This window comes from Microcaecilia unicolor, chromosome 2 (genome assembly GCF_901765095.1).
Source record: "Microcaecilia unicolor chromosome 2, aMicUni1.1, whole genome shotgun sequence".
Lineage (NCBI taxonomy): Eukaryota > Metazoa > Chordata > Amphibia > Gymnophiona > Siphonopidae > Microcaecilia > Microcaecilia unicolor.
Window position 1 is genome coordinate 653768301 of NC_044032.1, and position 17400 is coordinate 653785700.

General features: G+C 48.1%; 1 protein-coding gene across 1 annotated transcript in view; it reads right to left on the reverse strand.

Moving 5' to 3' along the window:
* TRPC3 (transient receptor potential cation channel subfamily C member 3) overlaps positions 1-1917 on the reverse strand; it is a 105818-nt gene extending 103901 nt beyond the window's left edge. The window contains exon 1 of the mRNA XM_030191771.1: positions 1492-1917. Within this exon, the coding sequence (XP_030047631.1) occupies positions 1492-1688 (197 nt within the window). The 5' untranslated portion in view covers positions 1689-1917. The remainder of the gene's footprint in view (positions 1-1491) is intronic.
* Positions 1918-17400: the final 15483 nt, after the last annotated feature.

A 17400-nucleotide genomic window follows, 5' to 3' on the forward strand; every position in this document is an offset into this window, starting at 1 on the left:
AAAATCAGCAGGTGCAAACGCGGAGATGCTCATGGGGGCTCAGCATTTACCACCACTAGGTTCTGTTCTAGAACTCTAGCATAACCCAGTATTAATATGACAAAATGTATCAGGGCAACTTTCGTGTGTATGCCACGCATGCAATGCACGCTTAAACGTGGGCGTCTAGGTTGTGGAATTGCCCTTTATACGAAGACAACCAGCACGAAGTAGCTGTCAGAATCCTAAGCACTTTTCAGTGCACGTTAGACCATGAATCGTTTTCTGCAATTTAACAACTTTGAATAACTTTGTGTCATCAGCAAATTTAATTACTTCACTAGTTACTCCCATGTCTAGGTCATTTCTAAATATGTTAAAAAGCAGAGGTCCCAGCACAGAGCCCTGGGGAACCCCACTAACTACCCTTCTCCATTGAGAATACTGACCATTTAACCCTACTCTCTGTTTTCTATCTTTTAACCAGTTTTTAATCCACAATAGAACACTACCTCCTATCCCATGACTCTCCAATTTCCTCTGGAGTCTTTCATGAGGTACTTTGTCAAACGCCTTCTGAAAATCCAGATACACAATATCAACCGGCTCACCTTTATCCACATGTTTGTTCATTCCTTCAAAGAAATGTAGTAGATTGGTGAGGCAAGATTTCCCTTCACTAAATCCTGCCCCTAAAGGACAAGTCCATAAACCACTACTAAATGGACTTGGGAAAAATCCACAATTCCAGGAATAATACATATAGAATGTTTGTACATTTGGGAAGCTCGTCAGGTGCCCTTGGCCTGGATTGGCCGCTGTCGTGGACAGGATGCTGGGCTCGACGGACCCTTGGTCTTTTCCCAGTGTGGCATTACTTATGTACTCAGTGGAGTTCCTAGGGTGGCTGACACCCGGGGCGGATCGCCGATGCGCCTCCGCCCACCCCCGGAGAGAGGACACCTTCCCCTCCCCCCGGTGAAAGGACCCCCCCCGGGTGCATTTTTACCGCCTGGGGGGGGGGCGTGCTGCGCGCCTGCCGGCTTTGCTTGTTCCCTGCTCCCTCTGCCCCAGAGCAGGAAGTAACCTGTTCCGGGGCAGAGAATGAGCGGAGCCGACAGGCGCGCGCCACCGCCCCCCCCCTTGGTACGCCACTGTATGTACTTATGTTGGCTTTGTCTCATTAATCCATGTTTTTGAATATGCTCTGTAAATTTGTGCTTTATAATAGTCTCAACCATTTTGCCCCACACTGGTTTACATTCCTTAGGTGCAGGTACTTTCTCTGTCCCTGGTGACCTCGCAATCTAAGCTTTTTATTGTACTTGGGGCAATGGAGGGTTAAGTGACTTGTCCAGGATCACAAGGAGCCACACTGGAAATTGAACCCAGTTCCCCAGATTCTCGGCCCACTGACCATTAGGCTAATGCAAAGAATCTCTCAGGTTAGTAAGGTGCTGACAGTGTGTAGAGGTTAAGCGGATAGGGCAGGACAGCACACGATGTACTTACCGTGGTGGGTAGGCGCTCCAGCAGTCCCTCTCGATGCAGTGATCCGGGCTGGGGAACAACTCCATCTTCGCCTTTTCCTGCAACTGCTGTCTTCCATTCCTGGCTGCCCAGCCTCTCTGGTCCCCCTCTGCATCGGTAGCTGCGAAGGAGAGCCTGGCTGCTGGCAGCTGCTGAAACTTCCTGCCTTTACTGGACATGCAGCAACCTGGAGGCAGACTATATCTTGCTTCTCTCACTGTTCCATCAGGAGAAGCAGGAGGGAGGTGAAGAGATGAGTCCTGTCTACCTTCTGCTGCTGTGGGCAGAGACGAATGCTGTGTCCTCTCCTTCCTGTTTCCCAGAGAGAGCTGAGTCCTGTCTCAGTTCTACTGGGCGAGATGAATCCTACTTCTCACTTCCCTGGGTTTCCTCCCTGTCTCTCCCCAGCAGCAGCTCTGTCGTGCTCTCATTTCCTGCCCTCTATGTGTGTCCTTGCTTCTTTCTCTGCCTCTTTTCCTTTCTGCTCTCCCACTGTCCTCCCCCTCCCTGCTCTCCTCCTTTCATTTCCCCATCACAGTAGCAGCAGCAGCACCAGCGCTGGGACAGCCTCATTATTCAAGGACAGGACACAGAAGGCAGACAGCAGCAAACTCACAGCTATTTTCCTCCTCACCTGTAGGCAGGGGAGGAGGGGGGGGGGATGCCTGACTCAGGGGCCAATGCAGAAAGCTACCGAGGGCAGTAATGCGCAGTTACTGAGGGGTCTATTCACTCCCCACTGGCAGCAAGATGCAGAACAGGTTTCAACAACAGAATTTACTCCCCCAGGCATCGATGCACAGTCTATTAAACCTGCCTCAGTGTAAAGAAGTAAAATACAACTACTACTACTACTACTTAACATTTCTAGAGCGCTACTAGGGTTACGCAGCGCTGTACAAATTAACAAAGAAGGACGGTCCCTGCTCAGATGAGCTTACAATCTAAAGAACGAAATGTCAAGTTGGGGCAGTCGAGATTTCCTGAATAGAGGTGTAGTGGTTAACATAGTAATATAGTAGATGACAGCAGAAAAAGACCTACACGGTCCATCCAGTCTGCCCAAGATAAACTCATATGTGTATACCTTACCTTGATTTGTACCTGTCTTTTTCAGGGCACAGACTGTACAAGTCTGCCCAGCAGTATTTCCCGCCTCCCAACCACCAGTCCCGCCTCCCATCACCGGCTCTGGCACAGACCGTATAAGTCTGCCCTCCACTATCCTCGCCTCCCAACCACCATCCCCTCTTCCCCCCACCTGCTCCGCCACCCAATTAGGTTAGGTGCCAAAGGCAACATTGAAGAGGTGGGCTTTGAGCAAGGATTTGAAGATGGGCAGGGAGGGGGCCTGGCGTATGGGCTCAGGGAGTTTGTTCCAAGCATGGGGTGAGGAGAGGCAGAAAGGGCAGAGCCTGGAGTTGGCGATGGTGGAGAAGGGTACTGAAAGGAGGGATTTGTCTTGATAGCGGAGGTTACGGGTAGGAACGTAAGGGGAGATGAGGGTAGAGAGGTAAGGAGGGACTGCAGATCGAGTGCATTTGTAGGTTAGTAGGAGAAGCTTGAACCAAGGTTAGGAGACCTTTGACCAACTACCTGTTCTGTCTGTTTACCTGTCTTATCTAGATTGTAAGCTCTTTGAGCAGGGACTGTCTTTTCATGTATGGTGTACAGTGCTGTGTATGCCTTGTAGCACTATAGAAGTGATAAATAGTAGTAGTAGTAGTCTCTTGTAACCAGAGCTAATATTGTGATGTCATAATGCCTCAGTCCACCAATAAGAGCCAAACTCATCAGTGATGTCACAATGGCTTGATTGTCCTATACTTGGCTCACTTTTATTACATAGCTCTTTGAGCAGGGACTGTCTTTCTTCTATGTTTGTGCAGCGCTGCGTACGCCTTGTAGCGCTATAGAAATGCTAAATAGTAGTAGTAGTAGGTGCCGAAGGTGACATTGAAGAGGTGGGCTTTGAGCAAGGATTTGAAGATGGGCAGGGAGGGGGCCTGGCGTATGGGCTCAGGGAGTTTATTCCAGGCATGGGGTGAGGCGAGGCAGAAAGGGCAGAGCCTGGAGTTGGCGGTGGTGGAGAAGGGGACTGAAAGGAGGGATTTGTCTTGAGAGCGGAGGTTACAGGTAGGAACGTAAGGGGAGATGAGGGTAGAGAGGTAAGGAGGGGCTGCAAATACAATAGTATTACTCCAGTAAATCCCAATAAATCTCACAGCAAAACTCATTAAACGTGTATATGAAGTAGGAGAGCCCTCAGATTCAATTCACCCATGCCGCGGCATATCTTGCAAACGCTGTTTCGGGTGACTCAGTTTATCTTTCATTGGGCATACTCATAAGAACATAAGATTTGCCATACTGGGACAGGCCAAAGGTCCATCAAGCCCAGTACCCTGTTTCCAACAGTGGCCAATCCAGGTCACAATTACCTGGCAAGATCCCAGAAGAGCAAAACAGATTTTACGCTGCTTATTCTAGAATATGCAATGGATTTTCCCAAGTCCATTTTAATAATGGCTTATGGATTTTTCTTTTAGGAAATTATCCAAACCTTTCTTAAACCCTGCTAAACCAACTGCTTTTACCGCATTCGCTGGCAATGAATTCCAGAGTTTAATTAAATGTTGAGAGAAGTTAGTTTAGTGGAGGAGTGGCCGAGTGGTTAGGGTGGTGGACTTTGGTCCTGGGGAATTGAGGAACTGAGTTCAATTCCCACTTCAGGCACAGGTAGCTCCTTGTGACTCAGCAAGTCACTTAACCCTCCATTGCCCCATGTAAGCCGTATTGAGCCTGCCATGAGTGGGAAAGCGCAGGGTACAAATGTAACAAAAATAAAATAGATACTATTGGAGATTCTACATGGAATGTTGCTACACTAGCAACATTCCATGTAGAAGCATGCCCTTGCAGATCGGCACTGCGGCCGCGCAGGACGTCAGACTCGCAGAAGCCTGCATGGCCACATTGGTGATCTGCAAGGGCTGACTTCTACATGGAATGTTGCTAGTGTAGCAACATTCCATGTAGAATCTCAAATAGTAGCAACAGTGGAGGAGTGGCCTAGTGGTTAGGGTGGTGGACTCTGGTCATGGGGAACTGAGTTCAATTCCCACTTCAGGCACAGTCCATCAAGCCCAGTGTCCTGTTTCCAACAGTGGCCAATCCAGATCACAAGTACCTGGTAGAAACCCAAATAGTAGTAACATTCCAGAACCCCAAAGAGTAGCAAGATTCCATTCAGAATCCCAAGTACATAAGTGTTGCCATACTGGGACAGACCAAAGGTCCATCAAGCCCAGCATCCTCTTTCCAACAGTGGCCAATCCAGGTTACAAGTACCTGGCAAGATCCCAAAACAGTACACTTTTTTTGTAAGCAGCATAAAATGTATAAACAGTACAATACATTTTATGCTGCTTATCCTAGAAATAAGCAGTGGATTTTCCCCGTCCATTTTAATAATGGACTTTTCCTTAGGAAGCCATCCAAACCTTTTTAAAACCCCGCTAAGCTAAATGCTTTTACTACATTCTCTGTCAACGAATTCCAGAGTTCTTTGACACTTTTGAGTATTATTAGTTATAAGTGTATAAATTTTGGACTGTTATGTGTGAATTCGAATCACTAGTTTCATTTAGACTCATCCTCCCACCCCCGCCCCCAATATTCAGCTGTATTTAACCAGCCAGAATGGCTGCTGACTAGTTAAAAAGCACTTAATCGGCTATCCGCCTATATTCAGCAGGGGATAACTGGCTATCCCCCATTGAGTATCCCTGGCTAGCGGACAGCAGATAGCCGGTTAAATTAACCAATATAACTGGCTATCAATCTATTTTTGAAGCCGGTTTAGCAGCCATATTTGCCATGGGTAAATGTGGGATATCTTTGACCGGTTGAAATATAACCGATTATCTTTAAACCGGCCAAAAATAGCCTGACATTGAATATTCAGGCTCAGCACCATACCACAAGAGTTTGCCAGTCTAACTCCCGCGCTCTGAATATCAGCCTCAACTTGATATTTCGTCCTTTAGATTGTAAGCTCCTTGGAGCAGGGACTGTCCTTCTTTGTTAAACTGTACAGCGCTGCGTAACCCTTGTAGCGCTCTAGAAATGTTAAGTAGTAGTAGTAGTAGCTTCATGGAGTATGCCGATGAAAGATAAAGTGAGCCACCCAAAATAGCGGTTACAAGATATGCCGCGGCATGGGTGAATTGAATCTGAGGGCTCTCCTATTTTTTTTTTAGTTTTTGTGATTCATCACTCTAGTTCTGTTGTGAGATTCAGTGCAAAGAAGGGCAACAGTTTAACATGAGCACAACGCGAGAAATTTACCGCCAGGCGTAAAAAGGTTAGTTGCCCTAGTAGGTCTAGTGGTGCCCCAACCTGACCCAACCCAACACTCCGCTGTTAAAAGATATATATCAGCCCCCACCCCATTCCCTCCCCAAATCCACTGGACCTTCATCACCAACCTCAAAAGTGGAAAGAAAGACAGGAGCGATGCCCACTTGATTCTGTCTCCAGTGTGCCATGATCCAAAATGGTGGCACCTGAACCCTATCGGTGCGTTATGATGCACCGCTAAGGGTCAGCTAACCAAATAAGGCAATATTTGCCTTATTTGGTAGATGCAATACACTGAGATAGAAATGGTGGAAGCCACTGCTTGCCCTGGGATTGGTAGCACGAAATCTTGCTACTCTTTGGGATTCTGCCAGGTAACATATGACTTGGATTGGCTATTTCTGGAAGCAGAATACTGGGCTAGATGGACCAGTGGTCTGCCCCAGTATGACTATTCTTATGTTCTAGGGGTCAGGCACTTACAGGAGTGGAGGAGTAGCCTAGTGGTTAGCACAGTGGACTTTGCTCCTGGGGAACTGAGTTCAATTCCCATTACAACTCCTTGTGACTCTGGGCAAGTCACTTAACCCTCCATTGCTCCTGGTACAAAAAGGCAGTATGTCAAGTCTCAGTTCCTTTTCCCTATTTGAGATTCTACATGGAATGTTGAAACTATTTGTAGATTCTACATGGAATGTTGCTACTATTGAGATTCTGTTGCTACTATTTGAGATTCTACAGGGAATGTTGCTATTCCACTAGCAACATTCCATGTAGAAGCTTGCCCTTGCAGATCAGCAACGCGGCCGCGCAGGCTTCTGTTTCTGTGAGTCTGATGTCCTCACAGAAACAGAAGCCTACGCAGCCGCATTGGTGGTCTGCAAGGCAAGGCTTCTACATGGAATGTTGCTAGTGGAGGAGTAACCTAGTTGTTAGTGCAGCAGACTCTGATTCTGGGGATCTGGGTTCGATTCCCACTGCAGCTCCTTGTGACTCTGGGCAAGTCACTTAACCCTCCATTGCCCCTGGTACAAAATAAGTACCTGAATATATGTAAACCGCTTTGAATGTAGTTGCAAAAACCTCAGAAAGGTTGTATATAAAATCCCATTTCCCTATTTGAGATTCTACATGGAATGTTGCTACTATTGGAGATTCTACATGGAATGTTGCTGTTCCACTAGCAACATTCCATGTAGAAGCTAGCCCTTGCAGATCACCAATGCGGCCATGCAGGCTTCTGTTTCTGTGAGTCTGACGTCCTGCACGTATGTGCAGGACGTCAGACTCACAGAAACAGAAGCCTGCACGGCCGCGTTGCTGATCTGCAAGGGCAGGCTTCTACATGGAATGTTGCTAGTGGAATAGCAACATTCCCTGTAGAATCTCAAATAGTAGCAACAGAATCTCAATAGTAGGAACATTCCCTGTAGAATCTCCAATAGGGAAAGGGAAATGGGACTTGATATACCACCTTTCTGAAGTTTTTGCAAGTACATTCAAAGCGGTTTACATATATTCAGGTACTTATTTTGTACCAGGGGCAATGGAGGGTTAAGTGACTTGCCCAGAGTCACAAGGAGCTGCAGTGGGAATGCAACTCAGTTCCCCAGGATCAAAGTCCATTGCATTAAGCACAAGGCTACTCCTCCACTCAATGGGGAAGTCATTTTTTGTTTGCTCTCAGCAGTAAAAGCACATAGTACCTATGAAACTGTGGGGCAAGAAAGTAGCTGCTCACAGTCAGAACTGCTTAAAGCAATTTAACTATAATAAGCTTAGGTTCCGGCATGGTTTACTTTTCTGCAGCTTTAACACACAGGGGGGAGAGATCTGGCAGAATGACTGACTCCAGCTGAGATTATTTTAAAGCAGACTGGGGATGGCTAGTCTCCCTGCACTAAACCTAGATTTTCTGCTAGTGCAAACTTAACCATATTATAATAGCACTAAAAAAAGGGAGTGAAACAGCAGAAACCTTATCTATGCAAAAGCAGCAACGCAAATATTAACCCCCTAATTGTATAAAAGTCACCCAACATTGCCTGCACAAATTAATTGAATAATGAGCTAATTAGCACCAGTAATTGGCTTTTTAACAAGCAATTATTGACACTTAATTACTTTTTAATTGGAATGCGTGCACATACATTTAGGAATCTGTAAAAAAAAAAAAGGATGCAGCAGGGGTGTATCTACATGGGGCCATGGGGGCCTGGGCCCCCGTAGATTTGGCCCTGGACCCCCTGCCGACGACCCTCACTACCACCCCTCCCGCCGTCTGCTACCTTTGCTGGCCGAGGTCCTCTTCTTCCAGCGCAAGGCTTCGTTCTGTTTCTGTGACAGGAACAGACTCACTGCAGGACGTCAGACTCACAGAAACAGAACGAAGCCTTGCGCTGGAAGAAGAGGAGCCGCTGGCTGATCTGCAAGGCTTCGTTCTGTTTCTGTGAGTCTGACGTGCTGCACGTCAGACTCACAGGTAGGCGACGGCGGCCAGTAAAGGTAGGCGACGGCGGGGGAGGGTTGCCGGCAAGAAGGGGGTTGAGAGGGTCATCGGCGGGGGGGGGGGGGTCAAAGCTGGTTGTGGCGGCAGGTCAAAAATGGTGGGGGAGGGGTGGCAGCACCGGGGCGGGGGGCTAAAATGTGCCTCCTCACCTCGGGCTCTGGACCCCCGTCACCCCTGGGATGCAGAACTGGGAGAGTCATGGGCAGAACGGGGGCGTTGCTAGCATTTACGTGTGTTCTTACAGAATGAGAGAGATAAGCGCCTAATTTAGGCATTGCACATTTGCACCACATTTCAGCTGGCACAATTCCCGTAAGTGCTATTCTATAAATAAGTCCTAACTTTAAGCATAGTTTATAGAATAGCGTTTTTTTCGGCACTATATATAGAATTCACCCACAAATGTGAACCTACAATCCTAATACATGAGCTATTGGGAAAACAGAATAAAATTAGGTTGGTATTTCCTAGCATGGGCGTAGTTTGGGGGGCCAGGGGGCAGTGCCTCCCCAAACAAGCTGAGCTGCCACACCATCCTCCAGTCCCCCGAGCTGCTGGCAGCCTCTCCGAGAAAGCAGCATGGATGCCGCTTTAGACCTGCCCCCAGAAACCTTTCTTTCTCCTTCAACTTCCTGTTCCTGTGTAGGAGAGAGAAGGGCTTCTGGGGCAGGTCTAAAGCAGCGTGTGTGCTGGTTTCGCTGAGGCTGCCGGCAGCTCGAGGGATTGGAAGTCTTGGGGGGGCTCGAAGGAGATTGAGAGAGACAGGGATGGGCCTGGGTGGGAAGGGTAAAAAAAATGAGACCACGGGTGGGAGGGGGGAGTAAGAGAGAGAGATGAAGATGGATGGGTCTAGGGGGTGTGGGGGGGAGAGAAGGAGCAGAAGATGGATGAGACTAGGGGGTGGGTGGCAGGGAGAAGAAGCAGAAGATAGATGGGACTAGAGGGGTGTGGGAAGGGGAATGGAGAAGAAGATGAGTGGGACGAAGGGAGAGGAAGAGGGAGCAGAAGATGAATAGGACTGCGGGGTGTGGGGGAGAGAGAGGGAGCAGAAGATGGATGGGACTAGAGGGTGTGGGTGGGGGAAGGGAGAAGGAGCAGAAGATGGATGGGACTAGGGGGTGTGGGGGGAGAGGGAGCAGAAGATGGATGAGACTAGGGGGTGGGTGGCAGGGAGAAGAAGCAGAAGATAGATGGGACTAGAGGGGTGTGGGAAGGGGAATGGAGAAGAAGATGAGTGGGACGATGGGGGAGGAAGAGGGAGCAGAAGATGAATAGGACTGCGGGGTGTGGGGGAGAGAGAGGGAGCAGAAGATGGATGGGACTAGAGGGTGTGGGTGGGGGAAGGGAGAAGGAGCAGAAGATGGATGGGACTAGGGGGTGTGGGGGGGAGAGGGAGCAGAAGATGGATGAGACTAGGGGGTGGGTGGCAGGGAGAAGAAGCAGAAGATAGATGGGACTAGAGGGGTGTGGGAAGGGGAATGGAGAAGAAGATGAGTGGGACGATGGGGGAGGAAGAGGGAGCAGAAGATGAATAGGACTGCGGGGTGTGGGGGGAGGGAGAGGGAGCAGAAGATGGATGGGACTAGAGGGTGTGGGTGGGGGAAGGGAGAAGGAGCAGAAGATGGATGGGACTAGGGGGTGGGGGGGGGAGAGGGAGCAGAAGATGGATGAGACTAGGGGGTGGGTGGCAGGGAGAAGAAGCAGAAGATAGATGGGACTAGAGGGGTGTGGGAAGGGGAATGGAGAAGAAGATGAGTGGGACGATGGGGGAGGAAGAGGGAGCAGAAGATGAATAGGACTGCGGGGTGTGGGGGAGAGAGAGGGAGCAGAAGATGGATGGGACTAGAGGGTGGGGGAAGGGAGAAGGAGCAGAAGATGGATGGGACTAGGGGGTGTGGGGGGAGAGGGAGCAGAAGATGGATGAGACTAGGGGGTGGGTGGCAGGGAGAAGAAGCAGAAGATAGATGGGACTAGAGGGGTGTGGGAAGGGGAATGGAGAAGAAGATGAGTGGGACGATGGGGGAGGAAGAGGGAGCAGAAGATGAATAGGACTGCGGGGTGTGGGGGAGAGAGAGGGAGCAGAAGATGGATGGGACTAGAGGGTGTGGGTGGGGGAAGGGAGAAGGAGCAGAAGACGGATGTGACTAGGGGTGTGGGGGGAAGGGGAACAGAGCAGAAGATGAGTGGGTCTTCTTGGTGATTGAATGGGAAAGGGAGACGACAAGAGGAGAGAGAAGAAAAGGAAAAGCCAACCGGGAAAAGATTTTAGAAGACTGACACATGGAAAGTGGAAGAGAGTGGGACCAGCCCAATCAGAAAAATAAAAGTGCTCAGACAACAAAGGTAGAAAAGAAAAACATTATTTGTATTTCATATTTTTTAAAGATTGAGATGTGCCTATTTTGTGAAATGTACGTTTATTTATTTTTTGAAGTTTTGTATTTTGCAGAGTAAAACATTTCTATTTCTTTCTTACCAGTATTGCCCTGATATATAATATAACAGCTCATTGAGATCATCGAGCAATCAGTTTACTGCTTCCATTGGGGTGGATTTGAGCAGGTGTTTTGGCCGTTGATCCAGGGAGCAGTTGGCTAGGGAATATTTCAACAGTATCGATCTTACATCCTCAGCTGTTAGTGGTTGAAAAGACTCCCGGTTTTGGTCAGTTTTGAGTGTAGCCTTAGATAGCTTGGATTTAATTTGGAGGATCTTACTGGGGAGATGTTCAGCGAAGTCTTGGGCTTTGGGACATGTTTTCTGTGAATGCTCATCCTTATTAGTGGAAGCTTGTGTTTTAACTAAGGAGAAAGGTTTTTTGTTGTTAAGATCATCTTGACCTATTAGGCTGCTATAGTATTGATGTTTTGAGTCAGCTACCTTCTTTTTGTAGTGTCGGAAGGCTGACTTCCATTTGGATTTATCAGTAGTATCTTTGTTCTTTCTCCATTGCTTTTCATGGCGTCGACATTCCTTTTTTAGGATGGATAGTTCCTCTGTAAACCATGGCGAATTTCTGGATGTCTTGACCTTTTTAGTGGTAAATGGAGCAATTTTGTCTAGTATGGCTTTCACTTTGGTGTCCAGCAGTATTTGATCGAACCATGTGTAGGAGATGCGTTAGTGAGGAAATCTGTTAGCTCTGACCAGAAAGTGGCCTCGTTGATTTTACCTCTGGTGGAGATGAGTTTGGATGACTTGTGTCTGGTTAAGCTTGACATACAGATATCAATGGTGAAATCCAGTTGGAAATGGTCAGATCATGGTACTGGCTTCCATTTGAATGAACTAGTCAAGCTATTAGGATAGGACGTCATGAAGTCTAACATATGTCCTTTTTCATGAGTTGCACCCTTGGAGAATGTAGTTAGTTCGCAGTCCTTCAGGAATGATTTGAAGTTGTGGACATTGGTGTCTGCATCATTTTCCAAAGTGAAAACAATCTGAAACATCTGATTAACAAAATCAAGGAACATGGACCGCATTTTAACATGAAAAAGACAAAGATCCTGACAACTGGTAAAATCGTTTCATCCTTTGTCTTGTTCTAGGCAGGGATAGATGTGAGCCCTTGTGCTGCTCCTCTAGGGAGCAGCAGTCGTCCAGCCAACTGGGAACTTCACCTATACCAGTTGTGGTTCCCCAAGAGTTGAGCCCTCAGTTTCATGCAACTGGCAGGACATCAGAAGTGGCAGAGGGCAAGGAACAGAACACAGGTCCGGCCATGGTCAGGCAGCAATACAACAGAAGTCAGGTCTCATCAGGGTCAGGCAGCAATCCAGCAGTGGTCAGGTCCAGTCCAGGTCGAGGTCAGGCAGCAATCCAGAAGTGATCAAGTCTGGTCCAGGTCATGGTCAGGCAGTAATCTAGCAGTGGTCAAGTCCAGTACAAGTTGAGCGCCACATTAATGTTATAAAATACGCAGACTTGATCCTGATCTGCCTTTTGCCATATTCAGGACACAGGCCGTAGAAGGTTGTCTGGCACTGGCCTTACTGCCTAACTCATGGACTTGCCATCATTCCAGCCCATCCTGATCCATCTTTGCCATTTATGGGATGCAGACCGTAGAAGTTTGTCTGGCACCGACTCTACTTTGCAACTGCTGGAGTTGCCTGAGCACCCCTCCTGCCCATCATGATTCCATGCTTTTCCTATTTAGGGATCCTAGATCAGCACAAAAGTGGAAGACCAGCCATGTGATGGATCAATACAATAACAGCTGCTATGGATGCCACTCTATCAACGATTAGCCACCTGACTGAAAATCAAACACAGTTCAGGGCAACTATCCAAAGGGTTGCCATGAGTCGACATCAACTTGATGGCACTTAACAACATAAAGTGCCACCTGCCTCAGACAATTTTCTAATCAGCGGAGAAAAATTCTTCATAGGACTTCAGTGGGTTAAAAAAAAATTTTCACAGTAACTTGGAGCACATTAGAATTTAAGGACCCCTTTTACTAAACCGCGCTAGAGATTCCTGGCACGGCAATGCCGACAGAACCCATTCGCTTTGAACGGGCTTTGTCAGCATTGCTGCATGGGAATTAATAGCGCAGTTTGGTAATAGAGGCCCTAAGTCATGGATGAAATAGTCATTTGTGATTATGACCAACGGGCTCATTTTCGAAAGAGAAGGACGCCCATCTTTCGACACAAATCGGAAAATGGGTGTCCTTCTCCCAGGGTCGCCCAAAACGGCATAATTGAAAGCCGATTTTGGGCGCCCTCAACTGCTTTCCATCGCGGGGATGACCAAAGTTCCCGGGGGCGTGTTGGAAGCGTAGCGAAGGTGGGACTGGGGCGTGCTTAACACATGGGCATCCTCAGCCGATAATGGAAAACAGAAGGGCGTCCCTGACGAGCACTTGGCCAACTTTACTTGGTCCACTTTTTCTTGCAACCAAGCCTCAAAAAGGTGCCCGAACTGACAAGATGACCACCGGAGGAAATCGGGGATGACCTCCTGTTACTCCCCCAGTAGTCACTAACCCCCTCCCAGCATAAAAAAAAAAGTTTAAAAATACTTTTTTGCCAGCCTCAAATGCCATACTCAGGTCCATCGCAGCAGTATGCAGGTACCTGGAGCAGTTGTAGTGGGTGCCGTGTACTTCAGGCAGGCAGACCCAGGCCCACCCCCCCCTCACCTGTTACACTTGTGGTGGTAAATGTGAGCCCTTCAAAACCCACCACAAACCCACTGTACCCATTGCAGTACCCCCTAGGGTGCCCAGTTGGTGTCTTGGCATGTCAGGGTGACCAGTGCACTACGAATGCTGGCTCCTCCCATGACCAAATGGCTTGGATTTGGTCGTTTCTGAGATGGGCGTCCTCGGTTTCCATTATCGCTGAAAACCAGGGACGACCATCTCTAAGGTCGACCTAAATGTGGAGATTTGGGCATCCCTGACCGTATTATGGAAACGAAAGATGGACGCCCATCTTGTTCCGATAATACGGGTTTCCCCGCCCCTTCGCGAGGACATCCTGCGAGGACACCCTCAGGAAAACTTGGGCGCCCTGTTCGATTATGCTCCTCCAAGTGTACTTCCAGCCTTTCAGGGGCATAGCCACGGGTGGGCCTGGACGGGCCCAGGCCCACCCACTTTCCCTCCAGGCCCGCCCATCCAAATCCTTCATCGCTGTCGCTGCCTTTTCTCCCGCGGCTTCGGGGAACGGCCATCCGGGAGGCAGCAATCAGCGTTACCTGTCAGTGCCTGCCCTGAAATTGTGCTTCTCTTCTCCCCAGGCTTCGCCCCGCTCTTTTCTTCGCTTATCGCGTAGCGCTGCGCTGCTATTCAAACAGGCAGCTCCGCTCCTCTCTGCCGCGTCTATCCGGCCCTCTGTTGCACTTCTTGTTTAGTAGGGTCGGATGGACGTGGCAGAGGGAGAGAGATGCTGGACATGGGAGGAAGAGGCTGGAGAGCTTCTGGACAAGGGAGGAAGAGGGAGGGAAGGGAGAGAGCTGCTGGACATGGGAGGAAGAGGAGGAGGGGACTGAATGGAAGGGAGAGAGCTGCTGGACATGGGAGGAAGTGAAGGAGGGGTCGATGGAAGGGAGAGAGCTGCTGAAGGAAGAGGAGGAGGGGATCTGGGTGGAAGGGAGAGAGCTGTTAGATGTGGGAGGAAGAGGAGGAGGGGATCTGGATGGAAGGGAGAGAGCTGCTGGACATGGGAGGAGAACTGGAGGGAAGGGAGAGAACTGCTGGTACAGCACAAGGAGGGAGGGAAGGGAAACAGAGATACCAGACCAAGGAGATGAAGGAAAAGGGAATATTAAACCTACAGCTTGAGGGAGGGAGGCAGGAAATCAAGCAACCAAACCAGATGCTGGAAAGAGGAGGGAGTGAGAGGGAGAGAAGCTGGATGGGGTAGGGTCAGAGAGGGTAGAGATATATTGGCACTGGGGACAAAGAGAGGGGAGAAGATGGACAGAGTAATATAGGGACACAGAGAAAAGGAGACACTAAACATGGAGGAAGATAGAGGTACAGAGATGGAAGAAGATGGATAGTGGACATGGAGAGAGAGTAGAAATATCAAATGGACATGAGACCTTGGTGAGTGAGTTAAGAGAAGACAGAAGGATGTAGAAACCAGAGACTGGGACCAACATGACTTGAAAAATAAAATGAGCAGACAACAAAAGGTAGAGAAAATAATTTTATTTTTCTATTTTGTGACTAGAATATGTCAGATTTGAAATGTACATCCTGCCAGAGCTGGTGTTAGAATATGGCTGGGGCCCGAAGTAGATATTTAGGAGGGGACCCTAAAGCTTACTAACAGGGTGCAACTTCTTCAGCTTCCAGCTGGCCTGGGGTTCTCTTTGGCTAGGGGGCCAAATGCAGTTGCCCTAGTTGTACCTCCCTAACACTGTCTCTTGCATGTGCTATCATATTTTGCACAGTATAGGAAAAAATGCATCTCTTAGTATTTCTCTGTGCTGTGCTAAATGCAAGGTCTGACCTCTTGGGATTTTGATTTAATTTGTTTATGGTTTGTGGTCACTTATTCTGTATTTGGCATTTGTGTTCTGTGTGTGTGACCAAAGTATTCTGTTAGCATCAATTTTCTATGTAATATTCTATAGTACTTTGGCTTGTTCAGTTTTCTTGCTGTATTGATATTTTAGGGCCCCACTGTAATATTTAGGGTATATTTAAGGGAAGCCTATGTGTGTTGGTGGACTGTGGCTCAGTGGAGGATGAAGAGTGAACCCTCTTATATTTCCCCTAGCTCTCAATGTGTCCTGCAGCCACTGAGGCCAGCACTGCTACTCCCATTGAAGTTATTGGGAGTGGGGTAGGGGCGTGGGCAGGGCATATCAAGTGGCAGGTGTTTCTCTAGTGCCCATCCATCCAACTTGTTGGCCCACCCAAAAATTGCCTTCTGGCTACGCCACTGCAGCCTTTTAGCCATATTTGAATGCTTCTCTGATACCAACCATATTTCATCACGTTTTTAGTGACTTTGAAATATTTAAGATTATTTTAAGAAAAAAAAAATCTTTTTACAAATGTGTAGCTCCAGCTAGTTGATTAATATGGCTTCAAATGCATCTCCGCACACTGTTCATTCTCTTTGATATTCTATTACACTGGCAACCTCTGGGTCGTCAGAGATAATTATTCTCTCGCCCCTTTGCTGTTTTGGTAGTTACCAATTCTTGTCCTCCCAATTGATAATGAGGATAATAGGTTTCTGTGCTCCAGACCTGCAATTATGTGCTTCATTCCACATGTGAGCATTCTTCCAGCGTACCTAATCCCAGCTCTGCCACCTACTCCCTGTGTGATTTTCAGTAAGTCACTTTATTTCCCTGAGACTCTAACTCTAACTGCACTATGTAACACTGTTCAGTCTCTCTTCGCCCCTTCAGAAATTAGCATGCTTTCTGAGTGCCAAAAGCACGCTCTAGATACAGTCAAATTCTTCATACGCTTGTATTTACATTGAACACCCTGCTCAGAAGCTGAATTTAAAGAGTCACTGTATTCTCTCTTTTGCATAAGCTTTTACATGAGCCATGGTGTAACAGATGTATAGTTAGAGCCCTGGGGCTCCTGAGACTGGGACTAATTAATATAGACCTTAAAATAGTCTATATGCCTCAAATACCAGGCAGCAGACTATGAGTAACCATCATGTGAACCTGGATGTGTATTAATTCATTTCCCTTGAGTTTGTCTTTGTCTTTTTGGGGGGGGGGATAACAAGCAAAACAAAACAGGAGTGTAACCTCTGCAGAACCAACAGGTGAACCAAGGGCAGAAAGGTGGCCCAAGGAAGGAGGAACAACCAATGATATAAAAAAAATATTTTATTGAAGAACAACCCGATTTGGCCAAGTTTCAGCAACAGCCTGCATCAGGGGTACAGACCTGCACGGGAACAGGGTTCGCAGGAATCCCGTGGAACCCTCGGGGATGGAAGCAGTTCTGCGGGGCTCCCATGGGGATGGAAGCAGTTCTGCGGGGTTCCTGAGAGGACGGATGCAGTTCTGCGGGGTTCCCGTGAGGACGGAACCAATTCCTGCGAGGTTCCCGTGGGGCTGAAACAATTCCTGCGGGGTTCCCGTGGAAGTGTAAGCTGCACCTGCACTAGCCTCTCACCTACCAAGTACCAAGTTCTTTAAGTGCTGTCTCCTCCTCCCTGCTTCAACAGCACAGATGTGGAAAATCTTCTGTTAAGGAGGTAGTAGAGACACAAATGGTGATAGAATTCAAAAAGACCCAGGATGGTTAGGGTGGTAGACTTTGGTCCTGGGGAACTGAGTTTGATTCCCACTTCAGGCACAGGCAGCTCCTTGTGACTCTGGGCAAGTCACTTAATCCTCCATTGCCTCATGTCAGCCGCATTGAGCCTGCCATGAGTGGGAAAGCGCAGGGTACAAATGTAACAAAAATAAAATAGATACTATTGGAGATTCTACACGGAATGTTGCTACTATTGGAGATTCTACACAGAATGTTGCTATTCCACTAGCAACATTCCATGTAGAAGGCTGCGCAG